Source organism: Eufriesea mexicana, unplaced genomic scaffold (assembly GCF_001483705.2).
Source record: "Eufriesea mexicana isolate 0111107269 unplaced genomic scaffold, ASM148370v2 scaffold1172, whole genome shotgun sequence".
In the NCBI taxonomy this organism is placed as follows: Eukaryota; Metazoa; Arthropoda; class Insecta; order Hymenoptera; family Apidae; genus Eufriesea; species Eufriesea mexicana.
In genome coordinates this window covers 93624-115833 of record NW_016909298.1, presented here as the reverse complement: position 1 = coordinate 115833, position 22210 = coordinate 93624, and the positions used below count along the sequence as shown (strand labels likewise).

Genomic DNA, 22210 nt, shown 5'->3' with positions numbered 1-22210 from the left:
TTCCCTTTTTTTTGGGTTTTTTTTTTTTTTTTTTTTTTAAGTGAAACATTAATCACCCGATATCAAGTTGTAAGTTATCACTGAAAGTTAAGTAATTTATAAGAAGATTATAAAATAAATATTCTGTCAGTGAAAGAGTCGATGACTTCCTTCAACGAGCTACCTACGCGGAATTGTGACTTAAATGCACGTATTACTTAAACCAACATGTTGGAAATTTTTAAATAGAATTCAGCACTTCAATCAGCCGACTGTTCTCGTTGAAACCGTGCAATACAATTGGTACAAGGGTACACGTGATTTATTTATTGCCTATTAGTCGTCGTTCTGACGCTAACTAATCAAGACTTAACAGAATGAAAGGAACTACTTTAAGGAATTTACTACAGACATAGATTAATATTTGTTATGACCGTAGATATCTACTTATACACTGATACAGAGAAAAGTGATCCATATGTACATAAGAGTTTTTTTCATAATAAAAGACTTAAAAACTCTGGAACTTGATTTTTTACTATATCTACCCTTTATCTTTATAGGAAACTAAAGTTACCTTACTTAAATAACGTGAAAGCAAGTTAATTATACTCTATTTAAAATGATATAAATTTATCTAACATTATAACAGGACTATCTAATTGTAAGTTACAAAATTGTTTTAGTTATATCTCTTAAATAGATGTATTTTATTTCTCTAAAATTTAAGATTTTGTTGCATGCAGAGTTCAGGTTACATAAAGATAAGCTACCAAGTATTTTACATACATAGAATGTATTTATGACCATGTTGATCTGTCTGTAGGAAATAAATTATTACAAAATAATCTACTGTCCTAATAACCTTTAACAGTGATATGTGCATCTGGAAAAAGCTATTATCTTCTTTTTTTAACAATCACTGAACTAACATTTACTACTCAATGATTTATTGATCATTACCATAACTCAAACTTTTTGTACATGTCTTATTACAAAATAAACTAACCGATAACTATACAAATATTTTGTCTGCTGTTTTACTTCAATGTTTGTTTCCTATCGTTACTGTAATATCTTCAGTTTTAAGTAATATTTTTTTTCTCTTTTTTCCTTTTAGTGTAGAAAAGTAGTCATACACCAAAGCTGACACAATATTTGTAGATTTGGAAAATCTATAGTTTCTAGAATCAGTGAAAATGTAATTTCTAAAAATATGTTCGTACAACAACAGTAACTATATACTACATTTTTTTCTTTTCGTTTATGTTTCTATTAACTTCTTCACTACAAAAGTTCCACAATGAATCAGATCTTAATTAAACATCACTTAAATATTTTAACTGTTCTCTTAACAAGTTCCTTATCGATGTGTCATCGACGTGTCGTAGCAAAACATTCTCGATGTTTTATCAAACCTCTGATGATTTTATCAAATCTACATATATATTGTACCATGCTTTGCACTTAATGTAAATTTATACGAAATGTTCAAAAATATTTTCTACCGCGGTAAATCATAACCTCAAATAAAATTCGGTTCGAAATTAAAAATCAGAAAAATCGTTACTCAACAAAGGTAGCAGGTTTTTCTTATTGGTCGCTACTTGCATATGATGTATCGGATGTTATGTAGATTAGTCGATTTTATCGAACCGTTTAGAAGTCCTTGCTCGTGATTTTATTTGCCAATGACTCAGACGCACACGTATACAAAAGTTACGCAAGCTCGGAATACGATACAGGACGATCGCGATTCTTAGAAGCGATTTGCATTGCGTCTAACCGTCTCTATAACGTCCTGTCACGAATTCCTGATAACGTCTGAGTTTCTTGAAATTGTTTTCTAACGTCGGTTGACGTTATAGAGATGATAATTTTTTTCATATCTTCGGGGAACCTCGCAATGAAGAAATAGTAGCATTAGTCAAGATTAACGATGTTAGATTTATTAATCGAATGTATTATAAAAGATGTCGGTTGACTTTCTTTTTCTTTTTCTATAATTAAAAGTCTTTTGAGAATTACTATTTTCTAAACGAATTTTATGTTCAAAGGAACAACCTATTAAGTAATATAAGAAAATCGAGGAAAAAATTATTTTCTGCCTTCTAAAAGGGAAATTACTATAAAAATCTTTCATACAAAGAATATTTTTATAAAAATAATTTGGCAAATATGCAGTTTAGCAGCTTTGCCCTAAACGCGTCTTTTTCCCCGGTTTTTAATAATTTGCAATATAATAATTAATATAATATATAATAATTTATATAACCGTGAATGACGATTATGGAGATTTTCTCTTTATTTCTGCTGAGAATGTTGCTGAGAAAATACTATAGAAATATGCACGATATTGAAAAGATGACATGTACATAATATTAGGAAACAAATATACAGAAGACTGAAAAATATGAAATATGTTAAGAAATCTGTTCTTTGAAAATAACGTTAAAAAGGAACAAATTTAGTATGCAGTGTCCAGATATAGGATGATAAAAATGAGTTAGGAGAGAACACAGGAAATAAAAGAAGAAACAAAGGAGCAATAAAAATGTCTTATTTCTTTCTTCCTGTATGGAGTGGGGGGATTCCCCTGCCAAGATGGTTTTAACTTGCATAAGCCTGCGGAATACGATCGTGAAACTTTTCGAACGAGAATTTAAACGAGAGCTGAAAAAGTTAGGGTAGAAGAAAATACGGAGACAAGAAGGCTGTCGTCACTCGCAAGTCCTCGAAGGTTATTCGCACGTGAATTGGCGAATACGCGAGCTGACTCGCGATAAGGTAATTGAAGATAATTGTATAATACGTTTTGAGATGAGATCATGCATCGTGATGCTTCATCATATTCGATTAATACAAAGGAAGTTGAATTATAACATTTTAAACCTTCGCGATTCGCGACTTCAAAACAAACCTTGAAACGTGCCATGATTGCAGATTTATTTCGTTTCCTCGATAGTGAAAGGAAAAGAATTAAACAAAATGTTTCTCTCAAGCGACAGAGAACTTGGAAAAAGTTGCTGGTGGCTAACCTAGACAAGAGTTAGGTTAGAAAGCGGTCAAGCACCTGGAGAAAGTGTCTTGTCAGCAATGACTATTTGTAGCAAGAAGTATATGCCATAAATTCGCGGTATTATTACGATCAGAAAATATTCTTTTACACTATAAAATTTTTCTCCATGTGAAATCAAATTGTTTATAAAAATCCTAACCTAACAACCTAACAACTTAACCCTACCAAGGATAGATCCAAATGTATGCAAACATATATACATTTTTGAATATATTTTAATATTTCTATCTGATCATATATTTTAAGTAATTTTATTAATTTTAACCCTTTGCACTCGACGATGTTTTCGTTACAAAAAAATAGCCATTCGAAAACTTTCTGCCATAAAGTCGACGATATTTATAAATAAAAAATCGTATGCAAATAAAGACGTAGAATTATTTTACTTCGACATTCCACACATCGTTGGGTAATTTTAAATTTAATATATTAACTAACATAGATGTTTAGAATCCGATTAAATGGTGACTAAGAGTCACCTTTTGAGTGCAAAGGGTTAATTACTTATAAATTACAAAGTCTGGATAATTACATATATAATTAAATATAATATCCGACATAACGTATTCCAAATTATTTCCTTCATTGGATCTGTCACCGTTATGTAAATCTACTATGTAAATTGTTACCATTTCTACTGACGTATCTTTATTTCGCCTCATTTTTATTGGCACAGATGTTTCTTTCAAACATTCGCCTTGATGTATCACGTTAGACACTGTTTACCTTTTTTCCTTGTCGCGAGTCAGGGTCGCCAGAGGCGCGCGAGTCGGACGAGAAAGTATCCTGAAGGCACATGATCATGAACGTGTTAGTTTGCAGACGAATCCTGCAGAAAGTCAAGGTGCCACTGTGATTATTCACAACCGAGGACGAACTGGTAACCGAGGACGCAAAAACAGAAAATCTCTCGGAATAAACTCATGTATGGACGAACATGAACTGGGAGCCATATGAGATGCCGTCCTCGTGACTCTCGCTTCTTAAAAATTTATATACATACATACTTGCAGTAACCTTCACTGGGAAATTACTCATTCCCACAAACCACAGAGGCAAATATGTCTCTAAGTCTAACGCTAACGTACGATATGTACCCACGTAGCAAATTATGTACATCTACTTATCCATTAATAATAATAATAATAAAAATAAAAACAATAATAATAATCCCATGTTGTGGACGGGGCAGAATACCCCAACAGTAATCCCTGCTTGCCATAAGAGGCGACTAAAAGGGAAACCCATTGAAAATGGAGACAAAATATAGAAAATGCCTCGAATAGAGGACGCTGCCTGGGGTTCGCCAGGGCACTCCCAGAGTCGATGCTAAGGCGTGACAGTAGACAGACCATCGGTGGCAATTGTCTGAGCAGGTCGGACATTACCGCGAAACTCGAAACTGGGACAACCGAAATAAATAAAAAACACACAAAATACACGAACACAAATACATATAAACCGAACCGTGGATGTTTTGGAGGGAAACCCTGCAACCACCAAAACCCAGGCAACGCATGAAGTGGACTGACGAAATGAATAGAGCAGTCATGCGTTACTATTGCACCGCAACAAAACTAGAGACAATAGATTCAGGATACAGACCAGAATTAAGGCAACCATATTACACACGCGCAACATTACAAGGAACTTCCACAATGACATAAATTAAAAACCAAGCTGGACTTGGCAGTGTGCCGTTCAGCCGATGGAGAACCCCGGAAAGGGAGAAAAATAATAATGATAATAATAAAAATAATAATAATAATAATAATGAAAAAGTAGTCGTTTCAGTGTCCGAACTTTTGTCCATTTTAATATCCGAAATTTTTCCCACTTTAACGTCCATTGCTATCCGCACTAATTTTTGGAAATTGGATCTCGAAGTGGGCCTCGAATGTGAACGCCAGAGGTAAACTGTCAGAGAAAATTTGACATCGATCTCTTCTCTTTTTCCCAACCGAATTTGACCATGTCATCTGCCCACGTAAGTGTCCAGGTTCGGTCCTAACTGTGTACGCTAAAGTGGGCACTACTAGGTCGATAAAGCTGTATCGCATAGGATCGTCCAACTATCTTTAACTATAAGAATTGAATAATGGGTTTCAAGAGTGACATAACTCGATTTTACTAACGAAACTTAATTGTGCATTGCGATAGATCAGTCCAATTATACGACTGTGTGCGTATACACGCGTTTATTACACTGTAAACGAGTATTATTATTTACGTTTCTATTTACTCGGTGTTGATAAAAGCGAAGAATAGTAGGTAAATAAAGTTAGGTCGTTAAACCGGAGATTGCATAGAGTCAACTGTTGATTCAGAATTAAGAATAGATTTTGAAATAATAGTAAAATCTTGACTCTATTTTTATACTCTTCCAACGCATTTATATCATGTTCCTTTTATTTTTTTAATTTTATTTTTTATTAAATTATGATAAAAAGCTACGTGTTTCATATATTAAAAGTAAAATAGACCAGCTAAGATAGGTTAACGAATCGTACTCGATATACAGGGTGTCCTAGCAACGCTAGTAAAACTGGGCAGGAAGTGATTCTACGTGAAAAAATGAATCGAAAATAAAGAATTAAATTTTTTCATTCGAAGCTTCGTTCTCGAGAAAATCGACTTTGAATATTCACCGAATACGCTGGTATACCAATGGCCGTCCGCCATAGTCAAAGTTAAGTGCGTGCATACTTGGTGAATATTCAAAGTCGATTTTCTCGAAAAAGAAGCTTCAAATGAAAAAATTTTATTCCTTATTTTCGATTTGCTTTTTCACGTAGAATTATCCCCTTCCTGGTTGTACAACTATTGCTGGGACACCCTATATAACCGTATAGGATTGAGACAGTAGTTCTCAACCTGTATATGTGTCTTAATAATTATTAAACATGCTGTGAGAATTTTTGAAACATATAATGACTATCTAATCAGGACTGCTAACTTTCCTTCTCTTAGACCATTGAATATAAAAATGACACCTACATTTTTTTGTCATATTAGCAGGAAATATTTCTGTTTTCGAATGCCATAGAATTTAGTAATTAATTTATGTGTGCTGTGAGACAGAAAATGTTGAAAATCGCTGGATTAGGAATAATTGCAATGGAAATGTGATGGTACAGGTTTTCTTATTAAAAATGGGTAGGTATGTATTAAAATTTCCATATGAGACAGCTTTAAATAAATACGGTTTGTATTTAAATATATCTTGGTCAGGCCAATGCTCCTGGACCCAAAAATAGTAATTAAACGTAGGTCCCGGAATATTTCTTTCCGTTTTCTCCTGTCTTTTTTCGTTTTTATTTTCTGCAGCTGTGCTGATTCGTTGAATAATTTTACCAGTCGATGTTATGTTAATTTATTCAAGCTGATCTATGTGAATCTAGATCTACTGATACTGAATTTATCCGACAAACAAGGCAGCTTGTAAATACAGTCGGCAAACATGGCTTCTACCAACGTTTAACGTAAACGTTATAAACGTATTTTTCCCTATGTTATATTAGATATGGCGTAATTACTTATTACATATTCCTTTTACCTTTTTCCATATTTCTATTTAAAACAAAAATTTTATATTTCTGCTATACCATATATTTAATCAAACTTCGTTTATACGATTTTCATACTGTTCTTAGATATAGTATACTAATTCCTATATACTCAACTATACTAAACTTCTATAATGGAATTAGTTATAGCAGAATTAATTGATTTAGTATACTTTGCTGTAGTTACTATAGTTACTTATAAAACTGTGGTTACATAACACACTGTAGTTACTATAGTTACACATAACACTGTAGTTACTATAGTTACATATAACACCGTAGAGTTACTATAGTTATTCACAATACTATAGTTACATATAACACTACAGTTAGTATAGTTACTATACAAACTACATAACTACGATTAGAGACATTGTATCCATTGCATTACATCCATGTTACAAGTTGGGTGGAACTTTCTGGTGAGAAATTTTATTTTTCAGGATATAAAACAGTTGAAATCCAAATGAAATTTAAATTACGTGGAAAAAGGAGGAAACAACGTTCAAAAAATGTTGTACAAGTTTATATAATAGCATTAAAAAAAACGTGCAACAGGAAATGGGAAAATCCTCAGGTTCTCTATATCCTACGCTACCAGACTTAAGTATTCCTTGGCTGAGAACAGAAGTTATAAATATTGGGGTGAACGAGATGTACATACATTATCGCGATAACCCAGAGGTTGCGATTCTGCTGCGTTTCAGATTCAGTAAATTAACAAGAAATTACTAACAGATAGCCGGCGTCTGGCAAAATAACACGTTAGATAATATAATAAACAACGTAGAAGGGAACTATAATTGACCTTTCACGATCAGTATACTGTTTGAAGAAATAAATGCTCCATTACCAATTTCCCTTTAGTACCTTTTTTTCTAGAGATCTGAAACCGCAATACATAATTTTTTTTTCAGACTGATTTCATTCCGCTTTCTTGGAATCTATCCATCATTATTTGTTGCGAAATAACATCCAATTACAAAAAAAAATTAAATATTATTTAAAGGTTATTACGCACCGGTAATTTATTCCTATTAAACTAATTCCGATGAATATTAGAATAATATTAACTATGATTAATGAACTAAATAATTATAATAAAGCTGCTTTGGTACAATAAATATTGAATTTTATTTTACTAAGAATAAGTTTTTACTAATAAAAACTAGTTACATACACCTATTTATTCTCATAAGTCATTGATCATTACAGATTTAAAAAAAATACATCTGATGTATTATATGAATTTATTTGGATGAATATTAGAATAATATTAACTATAATTAATGAAGTAAATAATTATAATAGAGCTGCTTTTGATAAAATAAATATCGAATCCTGTTCCAATAAGAACCTAATAAAACCTAGTTGTGCATATACCTATTTCTATATATTTATTTCTATAAGTATTTATTTCTATAAATATATATTTATACTATAAGTACATATATTTAGTAGGTATATATATTTAGTATATTTAGTATATTTAGTAAATACATATATATAGTACGTATTTATTTCTATAAGTCATTGATCATTATAGATTTTAAAATAATACGTCTGATGTATTTTTTAAAAGTATTCATTTTCAACTTTCTGTCCAAATCTACACCAAAATTTCTTCAGTCATGTGGACTTCAGCTTCTCTAATATACAGGGTATCCAAAAAAAAAATCCGTAGAAAGTTCTGTAAGCTGGAAGATAGTTGAAACAAATCCACGTTATCATCCTGTCATCGAGTTCAAGAAATCATGCCACCTATTCCTTGAAATTGACTGCGTATCTAGTATGCGTTAACGAGTCGAAGTTCCGAGAAACATTTTGGCCCCACGGTTGACCTTGATTTCTCATCCGAACATGTCAACACGGAGACATATTCGTGGAGAAACTGTTTCTGGTAGATCACGATGCTGACGTAAGATCGAGCAGCCCCACTACTTCGACCAGTGGATCAGGCCAAGGTATCAAAGTCCCCGAGGAAGAAATCGCCGCAGACAGTCGGTTTCTTCCTTCCGAAAAGGTAAGACGTGTTTACAATATTCGTTTTGCCAGCCAATTTTGTTTTCTCCTTGGAAAAAATACAGTCAGCCTTGGATTTTTATTCGGACCATCGCAGACGGTGGCTCTCGTGCATGGTTTACCATTAAGAGTGCAGTTTTGTTTGAGGATTGTGTGGTTTCCTTATACGCAAAATTCTGAACAATAGTAAAATAATATAGTAATCGTTGATACGATCATGGTAGAAACAAAAATTGTAAATAGTAACGATTTTTTTTTTTTTTTTTAATAGTAGATGTAAGAAGTGTGAATAAATTGTAAATGTTCTAAGCTGTCGTTGGTATTAGTGAGCATGAAAATTTAGATCGTAGAGGTAATTGAAGTAATATTTAAATAGACATTGTATTTTCCTTCAATATTTCCTCAATATTTTAAATATCCTAAAAATTTCTAAATATTTATCTCAATATTTTTTATTAATTAATAGGAACCCGAAGAACCCTTCATTAATTTTATAGAATTATATTCTTCAGGATTTTTCTGTATTTCTTTTTATCATATGCCTGGGTCGATTCTTTCCTGAAATTTTTTTTTGTATATTTATGGTTGTATTGCCCTTGAATTATCGTTGCTCGTGAAATGTGAAATTTCATGGAATGTTTGGTTTAATAGTAGAAATGTCGAGCTAGATGTTTCATATTCGATCGATGAAGTTGGATCTCATATACAGTATGTTAAACTTTTTAGATCTAGACTGCGAAAATGAAAGTGTTAATTTTCGCTGCTGTTGCGGCGTTCTGCGTCCAATTGGCACTCACTGCCACCACCACCAATGAACACAATAAGGTAGTGTGCTATTGGAACAGCTCGGCCTTCGATCGACAAGGTAAATTTCTTTCACTATTTCATAAAACATTCTATTACTCAATGAGCTAATGTTAATTTAAAATAGCAATCCAGTGGAAGTGAATATTTTCAGTGAAACTGAAATTAAATAGTAACTTTCATGTTGAATATTTCAACTGGAAATATTGCAATACTAATAACTTCCTCAATTACATGTATATTAAAAAGGAAATTAAAAACATGAGCAGTTATTATAATCTGATGATGAATCATGAACATTTTACCTCATCAGATACATTTATGATATTATTCACAACTAATTACTTTAGAATAGATTTACTTTAGATTATCTTTCTTCAGATAGTCTCCTTTTTGGTTTTTATTTTGGTATTTAAGTTAATGTAATTCCTTCCAGGACCAGGAAAGTTCCAGTTAGATGATGTTCGCTCAGCCCTGTCTCTCTGCACACATTTGATTTATGGATTCGCAGGGATCAATGCAGAAACTTTTGAAGTTGTGCCTTTAAATCCATCTTTGGATACAGGAGCTGGTTATTCCTATTACAAACTTACTACTCAACTGAAAAGGTCCTTCCCAGAGTTGAAGATCTACCTTAGTATCGGTGGCAATGCTGATCCAGAGGATGGAACTCATAAGTATCTTGTCCTTGTAAGTACATTGAACTTACTTTCACTTGAGTTGGGTATCGAGTAACATTGAGAAGCTATATTATTCTTCGTTACATGCATAAGTGTCATTTTAATTCAGACATTCTCAATTTGCCTCTATAAGTATATCAAAACTGGATTATTTCAAACAACCCAATTTCTTTTATGCTTTTTTTTAAATTTCATTAGAAATTTATGGTTAAATAGCGTTAAAAGATCACATAGTTTCTCACTGCACCATGAGGCAGCACTAAGATCTATATAATACCTCACATTTAATTTCTTCAATAATTCAACGTTAATCTTAATTATATAATCTTAATAATATATAATTATCTTCAGACTGAGACACCAGAATCAAGGTCTAAGTTCATCAACTCTATAAACCGTCTTCTCAACGACTACGACTTTGATGGAATCGACTTGGCCTGGCAATTCCCACCAGCAAAAGTCAAGAAACAACGTGGTGTTCTAGGATCAGTCAAGCACGGTTTCTTGAAGTTTTTCGGTTATGGTAAATTCAAGGATGACAAGGAACAGGAGCATCGTGACGGTTTCACCATTCTAGTCCGTGATCTGAAAGCTCAGCTTAGGCCAAGAATGAAGGGTTTGTCGGTCGCTGTACTTCCTCATGTCAACAGTAGCAGTGAGTATCGATACCATTTCCACTTATTTGCTATCAAATCTCAGCAATTCATTAAAATTGTATTAGCTTGGACGATGATGTCTCTTCCTCCTGTCCAAAAATAAATATTTAAATGAGATTAAGAGGTTTCAGCAATATACCGGGTGTAATATTAGCATACGTATGTGTCGGGGAAGTAGGGCTGAGAAACTAATGAAAATTACATGGTCTGTTTATTTTGAAATTAAGGACGTGATGGCGACATCTACTCTGCTTTAAACGCTTATGCAGTTAGCCAACGTCACGTTCTCTAAATATTGAACTTAGCTGATCCTGTACTGAGATCTGTAACGTATTTTCCTGCATTACTGTGCAGGCAGAATGATCTGTAAATAACGTATTTTCCTGCATTACTGTGCAGGCAGAATGATCTGTAAATAACGTATTTTTGTCCAAACATTTCTGTGAATATCGATAAATATAAATATAACGATTTTTTATAAGGCCCAGTATGGTCTTTTTTGCCAAATGGTTTTGCTTTCGATTAATTTTCTTTGCAAATTATATGTCATTATGGAAGGTAAAAGGCTGATATCTTTTACAGTTTACTTTGACGCCAGATTGTTGGCACCCAATATCGACGCTGTGCACTTGTTCGCATTCGATCAGAAGACACCAGAGCGTAATCCACAGGAAGCTGACTACCCAGCACCCATTTACGAGAGCTATGGACGCGTGCCTGAAGACAACATTGATTCTCCTACCAGGTGAGAAACTTGAGGATTAATATGCTATAATACCAAAGATCATCGAACGTAATTCACAATTTATTAAAAATTCGAAATTATCCAAAATCTAATCTTCGTGCAATCTATTTGATCCGGAGAAATCATTTCTTCTCGATTAAAACAGATTTCTTGATTTTCAAGTTTGTTAACCTTTCAAATTGCACGATATTCCCATCAGCCTGGGGCAAACCAAAAATATCCGCAAAGTATTAATTCTACTTCAAGGTATTGGCTCGAGAATGGTACACCTGGATACAAGATCGTCGTGGGAATCCCAACCTTCGCTCGCACGTGGAAGCTCACGTCGGACAGTCAAATATCAGGGGTGCCACCTATCGTCACTGATGGTCCAGGTGCTGAAGGGCCACACACCAATACCCCTGGACTCCTTTCGTACGCTGAAGTCTGTTCCAGGCTGACAGAATCTGCTGTGGGTCGGTTGAGACGCGTTGGTGACCCGAAACATAAGTATGGTAGCTATGCCTTCCAACCTTACAACGAGGAAACTGGCGCCGATGGTATCTGGGTTGGTTACGAGGACCCTGACTCAGCTGGTAACAAGGCTAGCTATGTTAAAGCCAAAGGTTTGGGTGGTGTGGCCATATACGATTTGTCTTTGGACGACTTCCGTGGTGTCTGCACTGGAGATAAATACCCCATAATCAGAGGTGCTAAATACAAGCTGTAAGGAGCTGTCACAGACTGTTGAATGGACATTGAGAAAAGCTGGGTTGGCCAACGTTGACACAGCTGGAATTAAAATTAAGCTCTAACGTATTAAGCTGTTTGTTTAATTTTATTTTTATCCATTTAAGCAATTGGAGTTGAAAAATTGTCGAGAAACGTATCCCTTTTACAACGTTGACGGGGTCTCCTCCGTTAGTTTTCCAGTTGGTCAACCAGTTTTATGCATTTCTTCCGTATTTTTTATATTCCTGATCCCTATTTTTAAACATTTCGCGTGTGCTATTTCCATGATATATTAAGTGTTAGTGTCGAACGATGGAAGAATAAAAGAAGAATGTTGTATTATGAGTTATGTATCGAGAATAAAAGTGAAATAGTCATTGAAAGATTTTTCATTTCGGCTGTTGTCCCTCCTGGTCAAATTCCCTAGCACGATTATCGTAAGGCCCCGATCGGTCGGTATGGTAGTGATCTAGTAAACGTACGTCGATATATTTATAGATATAATATATATTTCGTGCAGTCTATGAATTCGGATAAACACATTTGCTCGGGTATGTACGAAAGGTTTCTTAGTTTCTTTTGTAAATGGACTAGACTCGTTAAATATATCAAACGTTAGGAGTTATGGCACACGAGACATAGCTAATCCGTAGCCACTCTCACACGTAGAAACGAAACGTTCCTGAAATCTCTTTGTATACTCGTAGTTCTGCTTTCCTCTTGCTCGTCAACATTATCATCGAACATACATCATTCTCGTGCTTCGTTCGAACTCACAACGCTTCGTCAAACATTCGTGCACAAACGTTGATACAGTGAACGCGGTGTCGTAGTTATCTTTGTTTCATTTGGTTCCTGTCTTTAAGTTCGTCGTTCCACTAAGTTGAATAACATAAAATATAAGAAAGATTAAAAGAAACAAATTTTTCAAGTTTAAATCTTTTACCATTAGAGTTCCGATGGCGCGTGTCATGATGAACGACAACGTCGGTCACACGTCGAGCCATGTAAAAATGAATAACACTGAGACAGAAAGATATCGGCGAAAATTAATCACGAGTCTGACCCGTGATGGTCACATTGAGCCCTAACTTTGAACCACGGCTCTCACACGTGATACTCGTGTTTGACCCGATCCCCTTACCACGAGTCTCGCACGATATTGCAGACGAAGGGGTTAAATCGATTCTCGTAGGGCTAGTGAGGTTATAAAAAATCGTTCCAGTGGAATGACAAACCAGAAGCAGTTGCAACAACACGAACACATCCTGCAGCATAATCATAATACTTAGAAAATACTGGGCGTGGTAGTTGGAATAGCTTACACTCTATGGTACAGTTAATAATTCGATATACACTTTAACAAGGGTAGGGCACTCGTTACATTACGGCATATAATATAATGAAATATAATATATGTAGCATTACAACGTACAATAACACAACGGTTATCCCTGATACTTAATCCTAATCTACTTTGATCTCCCGGTCCTCGTCAAGTGTTAACACGAACTTGTCCGTAAGTTTGAAAATCTCTTTCCAAAAATTCCAAGTTGACTACCGTGATAAAAATAGTAAGAAAAAATATATGTACTTTATGTAGTATTCATAAGAAACGACTGGAGTAGATACAGATATAGGTTATGGTTGAAGATATAGGTTATGTAACAGATGGCGTGTTAGGCTGCAACGCTTTAGAATTTTGGGCTCGAATCTGCAGTGTTGGAAAATTGGACTTTCGAAGATAGACAAATAAATATAATTGTTCGAATAAAATAAGTTTTAGAAAACGAAAAGGGAATTTGAAAAAGAAAAATGGAGAAAGAAAGAATCTCCTCGGATATTTCTCGTAAATTTTAAAGAACAAAATGAGCAAGCCGAGAAGAAATTTATCTGCGATTGAATCAATTTTCTCGACCTCAAATACGAATTATAAATACGTCGCAATTTATTTCAAAATGATTTCCTTCTGTGTCTTACGAACGAGTTCAAACGCAATCGAGGACGATCGAAGGATTCTCTAAGCAGGAACAGGACACACTCGATGAGATTACGTTGTTGAAAGCACATTTGCGACTAGATCAGCTCATCGTAAAGTTGGCTGTAGTCGGATAGTGAAAAAATAAGTACACGGAGCTCTCTGATGTGACTTTCTTCTATGTGTGAATATCGTGTGAAACGTTTTCACTCAAATGCTTCGGTGCTTCAATATTCTTCGACTTTGGAAATGCAACTTCTGTGTTTGTGTCGTATGTGTCATTAAGAAATTGAAAAGCAGCAACAAGAAGATGTCACATTCTATTTCTTTACATTTTATTCTATCGGGGATGAAATATCTGCTGATTGCTGTTTCAAATTGATCGACGGTGTTCTAACTGGTGAACAAATAATTTTCCGAACCTCTTTCCTTCGTTTCATCCGAAATTAATTTTCATATATTTCTTAAACACCCTTTCTAGTTTTTCATTTACCAATACTGGAATGAAAATCTTCAACGTTGATATATTTCTCAGACTCAACGACGCCTATGTACAGGCATTTCTGAAGGTACGTGGCGAACCAACGAGATAGCGCCACCGTGTCTCGAATATTTTGGTCACTCTGAAGTTTGCTACGAGTCGAGCATTTTTCTTCTATAAAGTTAGCTGCGATAATATACCTTGACTATATTTTGCCTCGGTTTTGCATGAACTATTTTACAGGACTATCGGTGTATTTCAATAAGAACTCCGTGTTACGTACCTTCAGAAACGACTCGTACTTATAAATGCATATCAAGTAAATGCAGATCACGCAATTGGTCAACTCTTCAGATAAAATATCGCATTATTAAATACAGTGACAATCGTCCATAACATTTCTCTGCATAATTTTATCTCTCAACCTTTGATAGATTTAATCAGTTAGTATTGCACCCTTCTCGCGACTTCAACAAAATGATTATTCATGATTCATATCGTCGCAATGGAAATAAGATCGCGGGGCAAATATTTTTAGAATTTCACGCAAGTATAGAACAAATTAAATGACGAATTTTTTTTATCAGTTTAAATGTTTCTCGGGGACGGAATTAGTTGTAAAATACAAGCGCGTTTATGTTAGAATTTTCGATTACGATTTTTAATTCGGTTCAGTGGTGCAGTGAGATTGTTTCGAATCGTAAGGTATAAAAATTGGGAATCGTAACGTCAAGATCATCAAATTCCGATTTTTACCTTCATATTGGGAAAAAATTAAAAAAGAAAGGAGAAACGAAATTGTTCAAATTCAATATCCGGTTGGGAATTTAATCGATAAAAAAGTATTCTAACTGAGAAAAAAGAAATATCCCTTTTGCCAAGTATTTTCTTAATGACCTGTGACAAAGAATTTTTATTTCCTATACCGATGGAGGGAGAGGGATGATATATGAGAATTCCTGCGACCAGCTAACAAAAGAGGACCCCTATTGGTTCTATATTTCTCACACTCTGCAAGTTACCTGAATGTTCTCATCGATTTCGAATGATATCCGATTTTTCCCCAACGAATGGCTCACTGTTAATTAATCGATCAAGCAAACACCTTTTCACACGTTTTAACTCGTGAACGATATTTTTCCACAAGATTAATCACTTATTTAAATATCGATTATTACAACTATTACACCATACGCAACGTTTAAGCTCTTCAAAAATTCATCACATTAGAAATATTTAACTGAACATAAATCTCAAAGATAAAAACGATGAATCATTTGTTCAAGTTAGTGTAAAATTAGTTTCAAAAAAAAAAAAGAAAGAAAAGAAAAAAGGAAGAAACAACAACGACAACGAAAAAAAGACACGTGATAAATGCATAAATAAATGACTATACGATATAATCGTTTTGCAAGGACAAGATCAATCATAGACCTTTCTTGCCTCGGATATCATCGGACCATGATGTGCATTCTTGATTATTTACGCGAACTGGCTACCTTAAAAACCATATAAATATCGATCTCCTCGTTTTGGGTGATTTTATCAAACTCAACAAGCGATCGATAGTATTATGACACGAGTCACACTGAACAAAGAACTTTCTTATTACATATTAGCGAAACACGTGTCACGTGACTGGGCACTGACTCCATCTTGAATTTCGAACGGGTGCTCGGGAGGCAGGCCCTGAGTCTTGTTAACACAATTTATCTCTTCGACTATGTTTCATATAGTCTTCGCAGAAATATAGGTCCCAAAATCAGTGTAGCGAAAAAATTTAATAATATTTTTGGTTTAAAAGCGACTAAAACTAAACTCGGTGAAATAACGAGAGAAAACAATACTTTTAGGTTAGAATATCGTTCGGTGTTGTACGAAATCAATTTGTACTTCATCTGATTTTTAGAAAGAAGGAAAAAATAATGCTATTCCAAATATATTCCTAATACTAACCTCTTCACGTACATGTAAGATACTTAGGTGTAGAGGTTTAATAATTTAAAAAATATAAATAATTAAAATTACATATCTCCAATGCCAAACACAACCTTTGGTTAAGTAGTCTTGTTAGTGAAATGGCTGTATGCTTGAATCAAGCCTTGTACCAATTAAAAATTTTTAATTTATAATTTTATTGTATGTAAGTAATAATTATTAGAAAAAATTTATTGCATGAGCAATAACAATAGAAATTCCACTAAATATGTATTAACCTTGGGGACTCTAGTTTATCAACCATGCAGTCATTTCACTATGACAGTGGTACTTTGATAATTATTGGTTATGTTAACTGGACATGTTGAGATATATAACCTTAATTATTTACATTCTCAAGATTATCGAACATATGTATATCCTTTACGTACCTACAGCGATATCCTTCATGTATCATTAGAAATCTATATGCCATTATCTCGAAACCTAACCTAAACCCATTGTATTAAAATCTACAAATTGATGTTTCTCCTACACAAAATATATATTCCTGGCATCGTTCAATGTGTGAACCCACAACTACTATGAAAATATTTTCTGCGACGACTATGCGTTTGGTCATCGAAGGTCAACCAAATGCTCGTCCAGGCTTATTAGAATCAAACATCCTAACCAACACTGTTCGTGCTTCCAAGAAACCACTTCAGATGGCACTGCAACGACAGAGCTCCATTCTCTATATCTACACGGCTTCAACTACGTCAGCCTACCTCCAACGAGCACCAGTCTCTTCAATTTTCGCTCCACGACCGTCTACGTGAGTCTTCACATGACAGAACACTGTGTGACGTTGTACCTAGTATCTTGGTCCACATTGCTGGGTACACGCAGCAGCCTTTCCGTGTCCTTGCATGCGTGTTTATTGGCCTGTTGCTGTTTCATCAGCATGATCGGCGTTTTCTTCTTTGTCCTTTTCTTGGTCTGTGGCAAGGTCAGCTCGAACATTTGCTCAAGCTTCAGCCGGATGGACCAGTTGGTCTCCTTGTACTCATCCTCTTCGTACGTGGTTTCGTTGGCCTTTTGTGGAGTGTGGAAAGGGTATTCCATAGGCAACAGTTTCCTGGGTTGGTCGAAGGAGTCGTGGACTCGAACTGGACGAGCAAGGGAAGACCTCTTCTTGGCTGGGGTCAAGGGTAATGGCTGGTTCTTCATTGACCTGGCCAGGTTACTGTTCTTCGAGTTCTTTAGAGCTCTGGTCTCGTCCAGACGAGCCAGAAGCTTAGCGTTTTCCTTTAAAGACAAGGAATTTAGAGCGTTTATTACTCGGTAATTGTTCATGGTGTTTTTTGGTACCAGGCTGTTGTCCTTCGTGCTCTTCATCAGCTTCAGGTTATTGTTGTTCGCAGTGTCATTAAAACTGTTGTTATTGACGTTGTTGACAACAGTGGTTACGTGGCGACACTGCTCGGCACATTGCAGACAATCGTAGTACTTTTCGACTGCGTTACGCCGCGCTGAAGCGGAGAATCGCTCACGAAGATTCGCGCGATTCTGCCGCTCGCTTGGCTGGCGAGGCTGTTGTCACACTTCCTGGAGATACTTCAATGGGCACAGGGTCTCCTTGTATAGAACTTCACCCTCTTTGCCCGTGTGGTCCGCTGATCTGACGTCTGCGGCGCAGCGAACCATCGCAACGCCATCTACCTCTTCGCCAACCTGAATCACAATCTACCGAGAAGAATCGCTGTAAGTAGATGGCGCTGGTGATGTTGCACGTAGTTCTGAACGATATTAGTCGAGATTTGATATCTTTGATAACAAAGAAACGCGAAGGAGAAAAAATATAAACAGGAACTAAAAAACAATTTAATTAAAGGATAGAAAAGATAATTATATGAGTGATTTATAATGGCCACAAGGAATACCTGATCACGTAACAGGGTAATTTGGTCGGTCAGCTGCAGGTTGCGAGTAACTTGAAGCGTCTTCTGTCCAGATTCAACTCGCATGACATATGCACTAGGGAAGTAACCTACTCGGCCACCCAGACACTTCCCCTTCCACCAATCCTTCTCTGATTTGTCGAGAACCGTCACCTTGTAACCAGCTCTGTAACACAATTACGTTCCGAGTGTTAGCAATGATACCGAGTAGTCAGTGTACTTCAGATAATCTACTATCCTACTGTTCCAACGCATCTGAGAAAGTTAGCCTCTAAAACTACTCATTGAATGATTACTTCAAGTCCAATTCGTCCCGATGTCGCGCCTCAAAGTTGTACAGTACCACATATAGGTTATTGGGAGGTAGAACACGTTTTCCAGGTGGATTCATGTGATTCTGATTGTTGGTGTGCGGTGAGGGACAAGGAGAGGTGCTCGCCGACGAATAGGACTTTTCATTCTCATCTGGTAGCTCCATGCTGGACATCCTGATGGCTCCCCTGATATGCTTATGGACGCTATGGCCCTGGCCTGGACTGCATGGTGCTGCAATTAAATTATCCAAATTGTGAGTAAGTAGGTTCATAAATTGTGCCTAATTCAAGATATTTACATAATCTATTGATGCTTCCACTGTCAGAGTGTCTGGGTGGAGTGGACTCCCTTTGGCCACCGCTATAGTAATCTCGTGGACGATGTCGAACGTGAGCAGTGCCCTCTGGAGAATCCAAACTGAGACTCTTCATCCTCAGGTTCAGCCTCTCGCGTCTACGTTGTGGACTATGCGGCGCTTCATGTTCCATAATGAGCGATCATAGCAAGTTAGCCTTTGAGGTTAGGTCATTGCTCGACATTGACGCCATTTTTTTTTTTTTTTTTTAAGCAGTGTAATCTTTTTTATTCTTTCTCTATTTTCTATTTTTCTTTTCTTTTTTTTTTTGTAAGCGGATAGTTATGATAGATAGAAGTTAGGCAGAGATTGGTTGCAGGAAGATAGAAACATCTTGTTAGGAAGATGTTTACCTACCCTTTTCTTTTTTCAGATTACGTCGTGTCTCTCTCTGGAGTTCGCCAGAACGGTGTATTGTTGAAGCGAAAGTTCCAGGCTTTTCTGAGTTAGGTAGAGTAAAGTAGAGATAGGAGAAGCTTGAGAAATTTCTACGGCTCAGAGACAGTTTTTCTTTTTTTTCTTTTTCACAAAAGATTTTTCAAAAACATGATAGAGTTGGCAAATTAAAATAGAAAGAAACCAAAACGAGAAAGTGAACGAAAGTTATAAAGAAAATTAAAGTTTAGAATCCTGCTTTGAATATTGAATTCATTTAACAGCACGAAAGGAAAAATTAGAGATACTCGGTTTTTCCAGAGAATTCGAAAGTATTAGATATCACAGTTCAAGTGGAAGTACAGTTCACACAATTGAAAGTTTAATATGCGTGCAAGAGAAGTGCGGTATGCACACGTATACACACATATGCAAGTACAGGTTCGTATTTTCATATTAATTCCCCGTGGAAATGGCAATAACGGGTTCCATTAAATTTTAGTATCGCAAAAATACCCGTTTGGCGTCAACGTCGAGGCCGGAAGTGAACACATACAACGGCAGAGACACCATATATATATATATGTACGTATATATAGATGTACGGTTATACCACGAATGCATACAGAAAAAGTTTCTCTCAACAGGCGACAGATTCGACCAGTATACAAGTTTTTTATACACAGAGAAAAAGGATAATTTATAGAAACTTCAAAAAAAAGGCAGAAAATTAAGAAGAAAAAAAAGTGGAAAAAAAAAGGAATTGAAAAAAATGGGACACGACTCGCGTATCAAGAAGTGAAAGCAGAGGAGCTCGCAGGAGAGAACATTTTTATTTACAATATTTACATGATTTCCGCTTTATACCGTTTTTCCTTCTTTTTCTCACGAATTTTCTGTCTGCTTGCGGTTTCACGCAACGCATCCAACAATTCGTGTTTCTACTTCATTTTCGCCCTTCCCCAATTTTCGCACAAGTTTTTATCATACATAGCGAATTTTCTTCTAATTCTTATCTTATCTTTTCTTTTTTTTCTTTTTTTTTTGAGGCGGTAATTGAAATAGAAATAGGTTACACCGGACGGTAAAAAAGAAAACTGGAAAATTAAAATGTGAAACGTTTTAATAACTTAGAATTTAATAATCATACACTTTTTTTTTTCTTTCTTTTTTCAATAATTTTTCTTTTTGCGATTTGTACTCTCGAGGCTCGACAAAACAATCCCAGATTCGACAATTATTCTAACCATTCTGGTTTCGAGACAAGAAAAAAATTAAAAAAAAAAAAAAAAAAAAAAAAAAAAAAAAAAAAAAAAAAAAAAAAAAAAAAGAACAGCTACGCTAATAATGATACATTAAATTGTAAATTTGAAATCGCTTTGAAGTAATATTGTGGTGGATCCTTACCTTTCCGGCATGGTCTTTTGCGAAACAACCTGTACGTAAATGATAATGAATCTGCAAATAATTGCACCGATTTAGGAATTTTTCTTTTATAATTTCATCATGCTGAATTGAAAAGTAAATATTTCACTTATTAATACTGTGCAAAAGTATAAAGATCTATAGATTTCGATAAGAGAAAAAGTGACAAATCTGTGCATATGTAACTGCTTTGACATCTACGATTCAGCAATTCCAAATGTTTTACTGTTTCAAGTACTTTCCAATGACATTAAGTTAATGGAAATTTAATCGCTCGAATTTAAGCTATCAAACTGACCAAAGCTGTGTTCACAATTCCACCTCTCTGACCTAGCAATTCCAAGACTTAGTTTACCACATTTTACTTGCGATTCCATAAAGGAAGATAATAAGGTAGGATCGCGGAAATAAATGAACAATTTCTTCCTCTAATACTGGTCGAATGAATGAATAACAAATTTGCAATTCCATGTTATATATATATATGTAGAAATAAACTGTCAATTCCAAGCGTTGTTTCCGGAAAGCATTTAAACGCAAAACACGTGTAGAATATAATCGAAGAGAACTTTATTCGCAATTCTAATGTTCTTTCACTGGCAATTCCAACGTCACTTCTCCGATTCTAAGAAAAAATATTGCAAAACAGAAAAAGGAAATATAAATGTCGATCTTCGTTTTCTCGTTTCGAAATCGGGGCATCACAGACTTATGTTACCAGCAATTACACTTTCAACTCCACGGCATTCCAGGTCCCTTTTTAACCATGCACAAAACACCACTCAAATTAGCTCAAACCAATTAACTGATACCTCCAATTAACTGTTCCTCCCAAGTTGCGCTTCCATCACGCGCAACTCCCACAATTCCATACCCGTTTGAACGAGAAACACTCACGTGTATCCTCACACTGACTCACAATCGAAGACAACGTCCTTTTATCTTCCTCACCAACTTCCAACACACCCGCAATTCCATCCCCCTACCCTAAAAATTCCACGTTCTTCACCCACTCATGAGTGTCTCACCGTCCAAAGCTCATTGCACTGTCCAAAATGGAAAGCAGAATATGCTCGATTTTAACATCTCGGGTGTTGAAAATTCTTTTTTTTTTTTTTTTACTTTTTTTGTTTTTTTTTTTTGCCTTGCAAACCGTAA

General features: G+C 35.3%; 3 protein-coding genes across 6 annotated transcripts in view; 1 reads left to right on the top strand and 2 right to left on the bottom strand.

Annotated features, from left to right (window-relative positions):
- LOC108547745 (uncharacterized) overlaps positions 1–18102 on the bottom strand; it is a 24706-nt gene extending 6604 nt beyond the window's left edge. Inside the window, exon 1 of the mRNA XM_017900398.1 lies at positions 17410–18102. Coding sequence (XP_017755887.1) covers positions 17465–18019 — 555 coding nt within the window. The 5' untranslated portion in view covers positions 18020–18102 and the 3' untranslated portion in view covers positions 17410–17464. The remainder of the gene's footprint in view (positions 1–17409) is intronic.
- Positions 8552–12266, top strand: Idgf4 (Imaginal disc growth factor 4). 3 transcript variants are annotated; one of them, XM_017900397.1, is made up of 6 exons: positions 8552–8647; positions 9373–9511; positions 9887–10140; positions 10482–10785; positions 11369–11531; positions 11778–12266. In XM_017900397.1, the coding sequence occupies exons 2-6, from the start codon at positions 9388–9390 to the stop codon at positions 12238–12240; spliced, it is 1308 nt and encodes a 435-aa protein (XP_017755886.1). In that variant the 5' UTR covers positions 8552–8647; positions 9373–9387; the 3' UTR covers positions 12241–12266. The 3 variants fall into 3 exon arrangements, with proteins under 3 accessions (XP_017755886.1, XP_017755884.1, XP_017755885.1); XM_017900395.1 differs by having other exon boundaries at positions 11760–12266; XM_017900396.1 differs by lacking the exon at positions 8552–8647 and adding an exon at positions 8917–8998 and having other exon boundaries at positions 11760–12266.
- A 45-nt stretch (positions 18103–18147) lies between the features above and the next one.
- Positions 18148–22210, bottom strand: part of Stacl (SH3 and cysteine-rich domain-containing protein) — an 83753-nt gene continuing 79690 nt past the window's right edge. For both annotated transcript variants that reach the window (XM_017900388.1, XM_017900389.1), the window contains 4 exons: positions 19196–19372; positions 18879–19128; positions 18565–18748; positions 18148–18367 (listed from right to left, as the gene is read on the bottom strand). In XM_017900388.1, the coding sequence (XP_017755877.1) occupies positions 18221–18367; positions 18565–18748; positions 18879–19128; positions 19196–19372 (758 nt within the window). In that variant the 3' untranslated portion in view covers positions 18148–18220. The remainder of the gene's footprint in view (positions 18368–18564; positions 18749–18878; positions 19129–19195; positions 19373–22210) is intronic.

What these genes read in the sequence shown, in the direction of transcription:
- Idgf4 (XM_017900395.1), top strand. Translation starts at nt 9,388, where the DNA reads ATGAAAGTGTTAATTTTCGCTGCTGTTGCGGCGTTCTGCGTCCAATTG. An exon ending in CTCGGCCTTCGATCGACAAG is followed by an intron (nt 9,512 to 9,886) that starts GTAAATTTCTTT and finishes AATTCCTTCCAG; the next exon opens with GACCAGGAAAGTTCCAGTTA. An exon ending in TCCTCATGTCAACAGTAGCA is followed by an intron (nt 10,786 to 11,368) that starts GTGAGTATCGAT and finishes TATCTTTTACAG; the next exon opens with TTTACTTTGACGCCAGATTG.